The 15,863-nt window shown below is 37.6% G+C and overlaps 1 protein-coding gene across 3 annotated transcripts in view; it reads right to left on the bottom strand.

Moving 5' to 3' along the window:
* Positions 1–225: 225 nt before the first annotated feature.
* PPM1F (protein phosphatase, Mg2+/Mn2+ dependent 1F) overlaps positions 226–15,863 on the bottom strand; it is a 29,115-nt gene continuing 13,477 nt past the window's right edge. The window contains exons 3-9 of one of the 3 annotated variants that reach the window (XR_007506621.1): positions 13,688–13,887; positions 12,866–13,054; positions 11,553–11,696; positions 10,464–10,557; positions 9,190–9,314; positions 8,096–8,735; positions 226–245 (exon numbers count right to left, since the gene is read on the bottom strand). Coding sequence is in view for 2 of the 3 variants with exons in the window: in XM_049804514.1 (XP_049660471.1) it covers positions 8,941–9,314; positions 10,464–10,557; positions 11,553–11,696; positions 12,866–13,054; positions 13,688–13,887 (1,001 nt within the window). In the remaining variant the exon portion in view is untranslated. Of the gene's footprint in view, positions 246–531; positions 9,315–10,463; positions 10,558–11,552; positions 11,697–12,865; positions 13,055–13,687; positions 13,888–15,863 lie in introns of those variants that run through there. The other 2 variants (XM_049804515.1, XM_049804514.1) reach the window with 2 other exon arrangements.

Below are 15,863 nucleotides of genomic sequence, written 5' to 3'. Positions count from 1 at the left end.
CATTTTGAAAGTTACCATCCTTCTCAATACTTCTCTATGTTCTGTAGTAAATTAACCTTAATGTACTCCAGGAACTCACTGCCCACACTTCCACTTTGGCAGTTAAAGACCACTTCTTTAACAAGTATGCAAGTAAACAACAAATTGTCATGATCTCTGCTGCAACAGGGTCTTTCAGATCATTATCCCATTACTGTAAGACATTAGGTAGTACACCAAACAACCTGCATTATTGCTGTTGTTACCTGGTAAAAAGAATGAAAGAAAACTTAGACCAAATTAATTAGAAGTACACAGTCCACTTCTAAGATGGTTTTAGTGACATCATCTTTTCAAGTAAGCATGCTCTGTGATCCCAAGGATTGTTTCCTTCTAGCGCTTCCACTGATGTCTTCCCAGAAGGGCCCTATGGAAGAAGGTAAGATTTGGTGACAGGGTAACCACTCAAAGATGTGGAATATGACCATTGTGGATCCAGCTACTTGAAGTATTAGAATGAAAAATACATTTAAGAAAATAAACAAACAATGCTTTGAATCACTATACTTTATTAATACTTCAGAAACATCAGATCCTACAGTGGAGAGTTCTTATCCCCACCTGTTTCCAATCACTGCTTTGAAACAACTTCTTGCAATATGCAAATAGATACATGAGGCACTGTGTGAATACAAAAGTGACGATACAAAAAAACCCCAACAATTGAACCTCATGCAATACATACACACACACACACACATATATATAAAAAATATGGTAATGTAGCATAATACAAACAAGCACTATTAGAACAATCCATGTAAATGAATGTACAATATGCATAGCATTTAATGATCAATGACAGCAGGTTTCTGACCTGTGCACAAAATCAGTCAGCTTAAATAAGAGTTTTAAGATACTAGATAACTGGTTAAGCCACAGCTTATAAAACCTGCTGTACTGCAGCTTTTCTGCTCAGGGTCACAAGTGCAGATTAGCATACAAAATAAATAAGGACTACAATTCTACAACACTTGGCTAACAGCTCCTATTTCAAAGTCACTGGCCCTCTTACTTTCATTCAAGGTTCATTAGCCAACACAGTGGCAAGAAATGTGCCTAAAGCAACAGTTCTGCTTTTGTACTACTTTAATACTGATAAGAACACATATTTTTAAGTCAGCAGGAGTAGTCACAGAGGTCTAACTTACCACTAAATAAGCACAGGATTGAAGTTATCGTACAGAGCAGACAGTGAAGAATTACACTGACTGAGAGGTTGATTAGCCATGTGGTATGCTGCAGTTACCAACCTGTCTGTTCCGTCAACTAGGGCAAGAAAGAGAGAGAACTGAACTGTTGCAGAAAGTTAGAAAGCTTTTTTCCCCTACTCTAAACAGTGCAAATGTTTGAAAACGTAGTCTGCAGGAACAAGGAAATACAGAGACAAGTATATTTCTGAAGTCCTGTATTCAGGATGAGAGCTACTGTTACCTGAAATAAGCTTAAGTATTTGTATGGAATATCATGCAAATAACAGGCTTTTCTTCTTACACATCCATTAGTGGTCGATACCAAAGACACAACAGTTGTAGTGTTGTAGTGTCTTATCTTCCTAGCTGACACGGTACTGTCTACACTCTTGGTGTTGCAGGCCTCCAAAGATCAGACCACATTCATTATGAACACAGATGAAATTAAAATTATAACGTGGCAAGTGAACTGACTTAACAGCCAATGGAGAAAGAAGAAGGGTCTAAGAAGGGTCTAAGTCTAAGAAGCAGCATCTTGGGGAGGGGGGGCTGACAATGTAAAAGGACATAAAAGATAGAGGAAAAACAAAATTGGGAAGAGAATAAGGAGGAGACAGGGTAGGACTGACTTTTCAGAAGAGGAAGTTAGAAGTAGTTATAGTTAAGTAAGTTAAATGTACTTAAAGTTAAAACTTTATACTGGCCTTTTTTTTTTTGCCAATGTAAAGTTTTAGCCCCCAACAAAACAAACATCTTGCTATTATTAAACACACTGAAAGAAAAAAAAAAAAGAAAGCAGCATTAATCATCCAGTATTAAGCAGAGTGCCTTTTCACAAAGTTAGAAAGGGCAACATGAAAAAAAAGAAGTCATAGTATTTAATTGCCCTGAGAAGGTCCCCATAGGATCTCTCTAGTTTCCTAGCTATTATCTCTTTATCCTTAGACATCCAAAAGGAACCATCATTCCTTAGATAAAAGGATAACTACTTCCTGCAGGGAGTGATGGTCACACCTTCCAGCTCCATTTACCAAAGCAACAAACCTTCCACATGCCTAATGTATTGCCACACAAATGATAATAAACTTCAAGAAGTGATCCGCTAGATCAGGAAAGGCTGATGAAGTTCTTGTGCATGGAAATCCAGAACCATTTAATCATTAATAAGTTCAGTACTTGCTATATTAATATGTCCTGGAAATTAGTAATCAGGATTAATAGTTGAGAGAAAATTCAACGCTCATAATCTAACTAGTCACAAAACCAGATGCATTCAGCTCCTTAGAAAGTTAAATATATCTTCTCTCTGCAGACTAAAAAGCACATATCAACAACAAGACATGAAACCCTGACTGAGAGGAGTTTGTTAACAAAATAAAGCAGGCATTACAAAGCAGCCAAATTCATTTCCTTAAAACAGTGGTTTTAAGCTGACAGTGCACTGCCAACTATTCTAGCTTACTTTTTTTTATTCCATTGTTTGCATTCCAAGAAGCTTGAAAACATTTCTTTTCCTATTGATTTTGTCCTCTTCTGTTTGACAAAAGCTGTGTCTTTCTAAATTTTCTATGCTGCCAACACAGCTGTCTTTTGTTTATTTTTTTGTGCAGCAGCAGCATGCACAGCTTGGAAAACACATTAAACTAGCAACATTGAACAGCTTGTGGGGAAGGCTTGTGAGTGCTCAGTCTCTGATGGGCCACACCAAAATAAAGGTTTAAGTGATTCTCTGTAAGATTTTGGTTTCCTGTTCTATTCAGAGATAAGGTTATCACAAGAGCCTACCAGTTCATTTTAAGGTAGTATTTTAAGAAGAGTCTATGACAGATAGTTGTCCAGGTCCAGTCACTCCTTCATGTCTCCATTTGATTACTTTTCAGCTGACACGACTGATACCAATAGAAATAACTTTAGATAAAGTAAAATCCAATAAGTGTATTAAACCCAACCAAAACATATGCAGAAAGTGGCTGGCTTAGCTCTTAGAGCTGTCAACGCTGCAAAACAAATACTCAACAGGGCTGGCTGTTTTAGTGGCTTGCTTTAGGAAAGCAGGGAAGACTAGTCTCTTGGTTTTGGTGCTGTCAGTTTTAAAGGTTATGACTAGCTTGGCAGAAAACCCATTGCTTTCCAGCACAACTATTCAAATGCAGACCTACAACAAACGTGTTTAGAGAGAATACATAACTCAGCATAGATTAGGAAGTTTTGCACTCATTTGAAAGCTCGTTTTTCTCCCTCTCCAACCCTTCCTGACTGACATTTTATCCATCAGGAGTTATTTGCTCCTCAAAAAGGAGAAATGGACCATTACTTCCTAGTAGAATTTTGTCTGACGGCACAGGCCCAATTGTAAAAGGGACAGTAATAGAACTAAGCAGGGAAATTTAATTCAGGCTTAACTAGAGCTAAATTATATATGAATCATCTGCAATCTGCTCTGTTGTGGCTAACATCCCCCCACCTTCTCCCTAAAGCATTTGCTTGATACTTCAGTAATATAAGAATAGAAATAGACCATGTCTGGTGCTGTGCATTAAGTACCTGCATCCACAAGAATACGAGTGATTTAACCAACACAGTCTCACTTACACAAAGAGTGAAGCTGCAATCTTAATTTAGACTTTAAGCAGCTCAACTGTCTATGCCCTTTACAGATTGAGGGTTTTTGCTGGTTACCTTTTGTTCAATGCCATTTAGAAATACCTATGTTCCTCAGCCACTTGTTTTGGAAGCACCTTTTTTGTTACTTTTTAAAGGATTGCCTGGGAGTGAAGTTTCAACCCCAAACAGCTGCTTTAAGCTATCAACTGAAAATGGGTTTTCCAGTGCAGACAGCCAACTTTCCTCCAGAATTCAGAAAGCAAGAGAAGCACTTTTCCCAACATCCAACAAAAAAATGGAAATTTTAGTGGCTTTTCATGACAGAAAGCTAATAGCACTGGAAATGCTTTTAAAAAGAGCAGTATCTCATCTGACTTTGCATTCAGATAAGTGTCTATTAAATGTTATTAAAGTCATCACTGTGATTAACACTATTCAGCTGCCAACTCTGCTGTAACCACTCCATGCCCAATTACTCATCTTATGAGAGCTCACCAGCCGTATCGATTCATTAACACACTTCATGGCATTTACTCATGGCAGCAGTTGCACTGTGACCAGTAACTGCATATACTGAATGCTCCCTCTTAGCACTACCTTACACATACAGCTGTTTAGAAAAACCCATTTAGTAGCATTAGCTTCCAAGACAGTGTTGAGAGGTCACAGTAAGTCACCTCAGATGCTTTTACTGTGATTCCTTCCTTGGCTGTTTGAAGACACAGTTACCACATCTGAGTTTTGCCTTTTTAATGGGTGTGTTTCTAACTCTTTCAAGCACTGGTATTTCACTCTAAAGAAGTGACATTTGTAGCTCTATTTTCCAGCCCACTTCCTTTTTAAAATAGGCATTAATAATACTTAAATGCATTCCTGTCTCTCTCACTCCTCCATCACTCAGAGGGTGGATTTTACTTAATCTCCCTCTGTTCTAAATTTTTTCCTGCATTTGTGTCCTCTGTATTCTCAAAAAAACCGCCAAACCAACCCCCTAACAAATGTAATTTGTAAAACTGTAATCTTGTCTACGTCATGCCCAGAAGACTTACTGTCTTAGGTATGTTTATTTGTAGGAGAGGGTGGGGTAGGGAAGGGAAGGGAAAGAAAGGTCGAAGTATGAATTACCGATAAGCAAAAGAGATGTTTGATAACCACTAAGCTAGTTTTCAGTCAAGCACAATACAAGAATTTAAGCATGCTTGGTTTTAAAAATGCAAGCTCCTTTAAGGAGCAAGTTTTCTGATGCTGGGTGCTAAAATGCAGCAGCAGCTATTTCATTTGGAGTCCAGTAAAATATGAAAATACTTTCATTTTTCATTGAACATTTGTCTTGAATCCTTCAGCCAACTTCTATAGCTTCAAAGATTTTGGCTAGACTCAAGAATTGGTTTTGTTGCAGGCCCATCAGAAAGACAATAAGGAAACAGGCAAATTAGTCAATTTGTCATTAGCCCATTTGACATTGCTGGACAAGTGCTAGTATATCGTAGATGGTGCTGGGAAGGCCCAGAGAGGCAAGAGCATTCTCTCACCAAAATTACGCGTTATTTTTAACCCTTCCCAAAAGACGGAAGGAAAACAGAACAGAACAGCCAACACCTGAAATCCAAGAAGTTTTAAGAAGAAAGACAAGAAAAGCTAATGTAGCAGATTAGTACTATAAATTCACAACATAGCACCAGTCCATATTTTGGACTATTTAGTTCAACTTCATACCTTCTGCTAGAGGTCCTTCCCCTCTCTCCTCACCACCCATACTAGTGACATTTCTTGTAACAGTATTACACATTATAGCTGGTGGCTTCTGAAAGTGATATCAAAGTCACAAGCGAAACAAAAATTGGAGGTTGCCTTGCTATCCCAAGGATAAGACCATCCTGATGACCATTTTCAATAGAATTTTAAAAGTGCACTTCCAAAATCCATACTTGCATTCTGTGTCATACTTTCATTACTGATTTAACATAAAATTTAATGTTGTTTTTTCAGTTTAAAAAAGAAAAGAAAAAGAAGTTTCCATAGGTTTTGATCAGGCTGTCAAGAATAGATAAGACATCTCCAAAACCAATTTTCCCCCCAAATAGAATTTGGAGTTTTACTGTAGATGACACACTAAGACTTATTTATTCCACTGATAGGATACAAACTGCCATTTTTGACCCAGTTACAACTCCTATAGATGGGATCAGACTTTTTAAAGCTAGTAAGAAAGAAGTGTCCAAAAATTAAGAGAAATATTTTTTATCCCTGCTGAAATCTGTATGAGTTCCCAAAGACTATTCCTACCCACTTCCATCTCAAAGAAATGAGGCACGAGGTCATTCAGAATGACAACATCTATATATGGGAACAGCTTCTCAGAATGCATAATTTCTTCCCTAGAGTATAGCCTGAGAATTAAATTTTTGATTACCACAGACAGCTTTCTAAAGGCCCATTTCACTTAGCTCCCTTAAAAAAAAAAAAATTAAAAAAAAAATCTATCAAGTTTGAAACAAAAAAGGATATTCTCACAGAGCTGGAAGTATCGATTGAAAGACTTAAGACTTTATTTCCTCTGTAACGCAAATCTGCCCCAAAAAGGTTGAAATTATTACAAGAATTTGGTTTGTTCAGTTCCCTCCATGTTTCAGGAAATTTGGCAAATTTCAGAAACTGAACCATACTGTGAATTTACCAACATTTCACACATCTCTTCATGAATACAATAGCTTCCCCCTCTCCTGATAAACCTCAGATAGCAGTGAAATAAAACAATTCTGTATGATTCTTACTATATTATTAATGAGAACTATTTCCAAGACACTAAGAGGCACTAGTGGTCATCAGAATTTAGCATGACACTGAATATCTGGGTTAGGAATCAAAGAGATAGGAGATAGTAAATCCAAAGGGATTACTACGCAAGCCTTAACTGAAGTAGGCTCACTACAAAAATTAACACCTACCCTACCAGGTTGCCATCACAGAAAGCCTTCCCCACGTATTTTAGGACAGCAAAATGTAGGAGGGAAAAAGAGTTTGCAACCTTCTCAGAGGAAAAGCTCCTGTTGTTGCACAGCAAAACAAAGAAGTCACTGTCCGAGTTGCTATGTAATGAGATGGTAGCTCACTGAGGAGTTTCTATGTTAAACTGTACAATCATCCATAGTAATCCAGCAAAAAACTCAAGTTGTGTGGGTAACTGGATTGTCCCACACTAGCTAACGATTCAGAGACACTATGGACATAAACAGTGCTGCTCTGTTCTTCCTTTTAGCCATCTCAACTCTTCTACCTAAACTTCCTCCTTAAGCAACGTTAAAGTTCAACACATTTTAATCAACAGGACTGACATATTGCAATGCCATGTGCTTCTAAATTAGGCATACAATCTTGCTGCCAGATGTAAAGCACTTCTTGTTTAGATACAGAAATTACTAACACATTTACCATTGAGCCTTCAGATATTGTTGAGTCCTGCTAGCCAGGCTATCAAGGCAAGACAAAACACAACCAGAGGCTCTAGCATGTAATGGATATAACAGTTGCACAACAACATACACATTCATTAAGGTTCATTCATCCTCACCTTAGCTTCACAACCCCTTAGAAAGTTATTTAGACCCCAAAAGTTCATGAAGTATGGCAAAATTAACCATCTATTAATCAAAACCTGTTACTAAACTGTTTCTAGTTTGTTATTAAATTTTCTTGCAAAGGTCAGAAGCGTATTTGTTTTTCAATGAAAGTCATGATGACTCAGATTGTTACTTTATGATTAACTACCTAGAGCTTTTTGCATGGGGCAGGGGTAAGTCACAGTAAGTATTGTGAAGCTTTTACTACAAGCCACAAGATTTGGCAACAATGAAAGACATGTTTTCTTGAAACCTAGTTCCCACTAAAATAATTCACAAAAATGAAACATTTAAGTGCATTAAACATTAATATTAATGAAATAAAAAAGTCACATTTTAAAAACACTATAAACTGGCTCACCAGAATATGATAGGAAGCAAGCAATCCTTGGGTGAAATATTTAAGGCACTTGAGGGTAGTCAGTTTTTAAAACCAGGTAATAAAGACACAGCCACTTTAAAATTCTAATTTAAATAAAAACCACAACAAAATAAAGTAACACTGCAAAAAATTCCTCCAACTGTAAAGTTCAGTAAATAAACAAAAAACCACTTAGAATAAAAATACAATTCTTATTTGTTATAGTACACAAAAAAGAGGCAGAAACAGACCATATTTAACTGCTAGAGTGTACATACCGTAAAGATGTCTCTCAAATACAACAACAAGGGTCCTTTCTTTTCAGGTTGCCAAATAACCAATAAAGCGTGTTTGTTAGGGAGAAATAATCCAGTGCAGTTAAATATTGGATTCCAGTTTGTAAACCAGAGCATTCCACAAAGCAGCTGATTTTGTATCATTTTGCCTGGGATACTTCTAGTTAGCTTTCTTGCTCTTTTTCTGGAGCATTCAGTTTCATTTTCTCCTTTCCATACACACAAAATTAAATGTCTCTGAATAAAGAGCCCACATCATTCTTGTAATATCATCTTTGGTACAAAACAAAAGCAACTTACAGAGCATAATGGTGTCACCCAGTCTCTCGCACACCAAGCCTGTTCCTACAGACCACATGCAGTAACAAGCGTTTCTGTGATGGTGACAGCTTCTCTCCTCCCGATCTCCAAAATAACTTCACAATTACATATAACATATAGCATTCTTTTTAAGCGCTAATTTAAATTTTCACTCAGAATTCACAAACGGGTATTCTCACCCATTAGCTTATACATATTATGGTTTCTTACCACTTCCAGGGCAGAGGGGTATGACCAGCAGCCCTGGGACACACTTTAGAAGTCTGGTCCCAGAGACGAAATAGCTGTACAATCTCCACGTCTGCTCAGTGTTTTTTTTGAAAGGAGGGGGAAGGAAGGAAAAGACAAATGGGAACTCAGTAAAAGGAGTCTTGCCTTTCTGTTAAATGTTTGTCCATTTGTCATTTTTTTCCTGACATGTTTCGCCTATTGCATTAGAGGCTTCTTCAGTGGAAAGCAGTTCCTTATGCGAACTTATTTGAATGTTCTGGATTAAGCAGATTTTGTCACTGTGTGGCTGCTGCCTCACAGCTGAGAAAATTAAAGGGTGAGCTCCGAGCATCATCACCAGCCCCAAGGCTCTTAGGGTCTCTGAGACAGTCTGCCAAGATGTCCTGAGGATCCCTCAAGAACACCACTAGAACAGTGATGTTATCACTGGATCCATTCTCCTTTGCAGCAGCCACCAGTCTTTCGGCTGCTTTGAGACCCACTCCTTTGGTTTGCATTAAATGATCTAGGACCAAGTCTACAACCTCATATGGCTTGATAGCGTCAAAGAATCCATCACAGGCTAGGAGCAAGTAATCTTCAGAACCAGTCAGCTCAAATGAATTTCCATCTGCATCACCAGAGATGTAGGGTTTCTGACATATGTCACCTAAGACAAACAATCAAAACAAAGGCTTTATTATTTCAAATATAAACAGTTACTTCTTCACCCATCAATTACTTTTACCATCCTCAAGGACAGCCAGATCATATTCCAGAGGTACCTGATGCAGGACAAGAGTAGTGAAAAGCTATGGAATAAGCATGGAAGGCCTTCGTTTCTTTAAGAATGCTTGGAACCTACATAAATCCAGTTGGCTTCTAAGGGGTTACTCTAATTCATGCTTTCCTAATTTTGCAGGGAAACTAAGGAAATTCTTTCAAAGTTTTTTCTCTTTGAAATATATTTGTGCAAGGAGATAGTCAGGCCTTCATTTTGCAGGTATGTCTCTTGTACAGCCTTCAGAATGCTATGAAAATAAGATTTTTCTTAGCTGTCCAGATATACACAATGCCACAAGAATCTGCTCATTGTGTTTAGTTCATCAGTTTCATATGGACATACTTATTAAACATGGGTTGCTATTGATCCAAATAGTATTATACAAATCTATACTAATTTGCTTCCACTCATACATTACAGTTATCTACTGTACTTGCCCAGGGTCTTTTCTCTTTTTGCCCTAATTGGTGAGTAGCAAAGTAAGCTTGTTTAATAAGATTCTGGAATATTACAATTAAAATGCCCTAAATTGCTGGATATGTGTGATTTGAAGGAGGATGCAGCGATCTGACTTAAGAACTGCAGTCAGGAGAAAGATATATTAATATTGAAGTGGACAAAAAAACCCACAAAGCAGACATTCACACATATAAAGAAGGCTAGATGAACATTTATTACTTCCTCCACTTTTAAAAACTAAATACTTTACGTTTTTTAAGCTACTATAGAACACCACGGTATCAAAGACACTTACAAGAAGCAAAAGACTTCGAAGTATAAAAGAATTAGGACTGTCATTGCTAGTATGTAAAATAAAACAGTATTCTATGCCTATGGTAAAACCAGTAAGATTATATAGCTGCAAGCTATGTAAGTTATACAGCTGTAAGCTAGCCTTATGGCAAAGACAGTAGGAGTGGTTTGCTATTTGGTCGATGCTAAGCAAAATGTCATTTACGGCAAACATACAGTCTCAGGTGGTGTGTTTTAATCAAATTTAATCTGAACAATACTAATTCTAATGGCTTATCTTACCAATTGCTCTGGAAACAGCCAAGGTACCATTAACCCGCCAGCAGTCCATATAGGTTACACAACCACCCAGAGTCTCAATACGTGCTCTTTCATCCTGAAAAACAGTAGAATACAATTTTTGTACTGAAAACCTACCCATGGCTTACTGACCTTGTTGTTATCCAATTGAAGAGGAAAAAAAAGACAAACCCCAAAACCAAGAGCTGCTTCAGCTTCTGTAATTATAGTATGAACATAGCAAACACACATATCAGAATCTAGCTCGGAAACATGCACTTAAAATTACTGGAAACAACCCACCTACTTCCCAACCATACCATGGCTTGTCCACAAAAAAAGCAGAATTCTTAAGTTTTTCATATCTGCATGTTTTTTCCCATACAGATGAGTATCCTTTTGTGCCACTTCTTCCCATCCCATACAGCAATTGGGTAAATATATAAATATTTGGATTAAAATACAAGATAACTAGACTATTTAAGAATAGTATTCACATTGATAATCCTTTAACTACTCAGTTATTACAAATATTCATGCTATGAAGGCAAAGGGTCGTGCAATGCTATCTAAACTCGCAAGGTCCCCATCAAATTTCATGTAATAAAATACCTGGCTATTTAAAATATATAGAAAATGCAATACACTTTAAGCCAGTTAGGCTAGTAGATTATCATTAGCTTTTGAATGACAGTATAACATTATGAAAGACTTGCATTCTACTAATATTTTAAACAGTTGTTAATCTCAAATTAATAAGTTAATTTGTAACAGGCAGTTTTTAATTCACACACACAAAAAAATTCTGTGAAAGTCTTTAACTACTACAAATTTTGAAAAGACAGTCTGAGCGGGAACTGAAGTCAGGACTACCAGTACCATCAGTACTTTCAAGGGAGCATAGTTGTAGGGATCACCTTTTCAAAACACAGGCATGGATGGAAAAAAAGAAATTGTCAATTCTCTGAATCCTATCATACAATATATGTAATTATGTAAAGCACCAAACATTTAAGAAGGCTTGATTCCAAAGGTTACAAGAGAGATTCTGACAACACACACACGAGAGAAAAAAAAACAAGTCAGATTTACCTCTCTTTCTGGTTTGTGAGGTTCCATTAATGTCACAGCTTTTCCTTGCTGCACAAGCATTACCTGCGAGTCCCCTAGCCATGCTATGTGTAGCTTGTTCCCTACAATCAATGCAGATACACCTGTTGTACCACTCCTCAGCTTCTACAGAAGAAAACAGGTATGTTAGGTGACTATTCAACAACCCCTACTAGGTTACACAGCAATATTGTAAACCTAGGTTTAATCAGAGTTAAATGAAGCAGAGTAGACCTGCCAATCATAATTCAGGCACCTGAAAAAAGGTACGAGATATTGGACAGACTTGAAATAAACTATTTACATATTCTAACATGCAGATGGCCAATACTGCCTCTGTTATGTTCTTCCTTTTCTGCTATTTATTCCAAAACTCATCTAGGAGACTAAGACCTCTATTGTTCAAAACACAGAGACACATAGAAAAGAAAGAGGATCTGAATTTCAGTAGCATGAGCATTTCACAAACAAACACAGGTCTCCCCAATCCCTTTCACACTCTCCACTCTACCACTGGCAACTACAGTCACCTTGCTCCGCATACAACCCCTTATCCTTGGGTATTTAAATGATCATGCCAACAAAGGAAGGAACCTAACTGTCCTAGATTCCCTGTAAAGATTAGTGAGAGTCAGACCTCATGAAGATGCTGGTCCCTCTTTTGTATCTCATTGACAGAAATGAAGATATTAACAATGAATACTTCCATATTCAGTAACTGCTATAATAAAAGAGTTCTCATTAAACTGTATAATACACCACCCTCCTATTATGTAGATTTGAAGAAAGAATGTTCATCATACCAACTTGACTCAAAGCTGATCAATAAGCTTAATGAACTGAAGAGTCTGATTTAAATCACAGAATGTACTTTTCATCTTACAACCACCTGTGACATTAATGGCGGGACAAAAGAGGAAGATAGTGACCACACTATCAGGAAGAGAGAAATCTCTTTTCCAGGTAAGAGGTAGGACAACAGAACATCTAGGGGCTGCCTAAATTAGGCAAAGAGGCAGCAGAGTGTTCTCTCAAATAATTGGTATGTCAGGACCATTTAAACCACTTAACACTTCTTTTCAATCACTCATCTTGAACTTGCAAGCATTACCATTTTGTTTTTCCTCAAAAAAAGAAATAATCTGATCAAAGAAAACCTTTATATGTAGCATAATTTCATAAAGAAGTCGGTGATTTAAAGAAACTGTACTGCCAGAATTTTCTGGATAATACCATGTTGTCCAACAGTTCTCAGTGTTATTTAAATACAGTGGAATTAATCTCTACCCACTCACCTCTCTTTTGGCTTTGAAAAGAAACATTTCATCTGTCTTCTGGAAAGAGCATTTCAAGGCCTCAGCTGGATTCTTAACAATCTCTTCGTGTAGCCCAACATTTACATGTAAATGGGTTGCTGAATAATTGGCAGCATCCACTCCACCATGGCCATCAAATACAGCAAAGTAAGCACGATCAATGTCATCCTTTTGCAGGGAGGGAGAGAGAGGAAGACATATTCATGTTCAAAACCAAAATAGCTCATAGACTGGTACCAGCAAGCAAAGATTCTTTATTCTGGGCTTTCTTCCATACAACATTGCATAGGTAAGGGCAATTTAAGTCAGTTTACCCATGTGTAAAATGGATAAAATGGGTACTTTGCAGGGGAATTACTTTTCTTTGTTTGCTGTTAGTCATTTAATATCCTTGAAAAAAAGTCTGGAATTGAAACAGCAGACAGCTGGTTATGTAGTCCCACTGCAGCTTCAGTAACTGGCACTTGTACAACTGCTGTTCTCCCTCCTTCTTTTCTTAATATATCAGTTAACTCAGTCACAAGAACATTATAACTCCAGCAACATAACACTGGGTGAACTTCCCATCTCCCATTTATTGCTTATGACATGAAACCCAAGGTCACGAGATCCTTCTTTATCAGGGCCGTAGTTAGCCCCTAGGAATCTGAGTCAGTAAGTCCTTGCTCCAGCACAGACACAATAAATAACTTGTGGCAACAAATTCTTACCATTTCACAGATCAACCATCACTACGTCATTGTGTTTACAGGAAGGTTGAAAAGCTAACAAACTGGCCTCCCCAATTTTGTCCAGACTTACTGATAAACCAAACAGCTGATTGAACTCTGGGAGCAGAACGTGGCGGTCCTCCATTTTCCGTCGAGTGTTACGGATGGCATGGATGGAAACAAGCAGGAACCGCTTCAGTGGTCTCAGTGGTGGCAACTGCTTCTGCCACTCAAAGCAAACATCCCGAAGCTTGTTAAAGAAGCAGCGCTGCAATGACTCTCCATCCAGCACTGACAGGACAAAGACAAAACAGTAAGTTGTGTGCCCCATTTTCCTACATTACCCCATCTTTTGGCCTGTCTTTCCTTCAAGTTTCTTTCCTTAGAGCTACATACACATGTTCAGCACTCTGCCTTTACAGGCTCTGCAAGAATTAAAATAGGCTCCTGAGAATAACGTGGAGAGAAAGTTGCAATGGAAAACAGCATAATATTAAGCATAAGAGCAGCTTCTTTACTTATAAGCTTACTAGTTCTCTTTCAAAACAGATGCTTATCAAGTAGGTGATTATATTGCAAAAATCATAACAAAGACCCCCAAATCAGTCTGGCATATTAGACATAAATGTAATTGCTATGTAAGTAAAATGCACAAGTTAATAATGCTGGCAGTGCACCCCTCCCCTCACCAAAAAAAAGGAAATAATCAAGTGGGCAGAAAAGCCTTCAAGATAAGAGATTGCTGTTGTCTTCAACACAAGGGTTGAAAAAGCGTTAGCCTGGCTTTGGGTCAGGTTATGTCCTACTGAACCACTTCCACTGAAACAAGGAAGTCTGAGAATGTTTCGCTGAGGTCAATAGCTCAACTCATAGCTGAGCTAAACAGATTAGAGTTTTAAGCTGTTGTCTTTATCTTTTTAAATACACATGGTTGTAGGAGCTAGAGGGACAGAAGAACACTTCCGCCACTTTCCTGCTTTGTCATTACAGAGCAGAACTGTAAACACCCATTGAGCATAGTGTGAAAAGCTCCAGCCAGACACTCAAATCCTTTTCTGGATAGGTCCCAAAGATCAATTAATCCAAACTTATTGTTCATCAGACTGAATGGTTTGGTGTTTGGCATTGTGTCTAGCTTTGCAATGCAGTCTCTCTCAGAATAGGTAATAATTTAAAGTTTTGTTGTTTAAGAACCCCGCCTCAATGCTAAATCAACTAACTTCAAAAAGCATTGAAAAGATCATCTATAGAGCAAAAATAATTTGCTGGTCACTAATGTGTTTCCTAAAGAACTGCAGTGCATGAGCTACCTTTCCTATTTTATCCTAACTCCTGCTAACACTGCTAGCATTAAAGCTTCCTCAGAATTCCTTTTCATAACTCCTGGTTCCCAAGCATTTCTTTTTCTCAGCAACACTGGATGGCCAGCTTCAGATGCATCTCTGGGCCTGGAGAATTGAGAGCTTAAATTTAAACACAGATCTTTGATTAGCATCACTACATATTAACCGAAACTACTTTTGGTTTGCTTAATATGCAGGTGTGAATGGGCAAGATATTAAAACCTTTAGATATTAAGTCATCCCATATACAAATATAATTAAATAGGACAGCATCTTAGACAGTCTTGTCTACAGCTATTAGTTTACATATTTGTAAATGTCTTGACTAATACTGACCAGAAGACTTGGACACACATTGCTGTTTAAATATTAAGCTTGTGAAATCTGACATAGAATTTAGTACCTTAACAGCAGAAATTCTTCTGCAGTATACCACATCAAACAGTGGTACTCATATAGGCACATGTACATAACTTGCTTTTATAGAATTGCTTCTCTTTCAACCAAAAAATGCTTTTTTGCCAGAGAGTTATTATTGCAATGCAGGAAGAGAGTCCACACTGTGCTGTAGCACAAGGAACATCTTCCTTCCTAGTTGTACAGTTAAAGCGATGCAATAGCAATTACAATATAGGGAAAACAAATACAGTCCAAACGTGCAGAGAAACTAATGCATATAAAGTAGATATTCCTGGCTGAGATTAGGTAATGTAAGTACCTGAATAGTAAGCAGATTTCCAGTGTTTGATAGGGGAATGGTAAATAGCGATTTGATCTAAATGACAATGGTGACACAAGAATGAACAAAGACAAAATAGGCAGGAATATATAACACGGAGATTAAAGATGGTTTCAACCATGAGAACAGGGATGGTTCTGGGGCATTTGTTAACAAGGAGCACCGAGAGAGAACCTGAACTAGTT

This window comes from Accipiter gentilis, chromosome 7 (assembly GCF_929443795.1).
Source record: "Accipiter gentilis chromosome 7, bAccGen1.1, whole genome shotgun sequence".
NCBI classification, from domain to species: Eukaryota; Metazoa; Chordata; class Aves; order Accipitriformes; family Accipitridae; genus Astur; species Astur gentilis.
The sequence above is the reverse complement of the archived record's forward strand: the minus strand, read 5'-3'. Positions and strand labels throughout refer to the sequence as shown.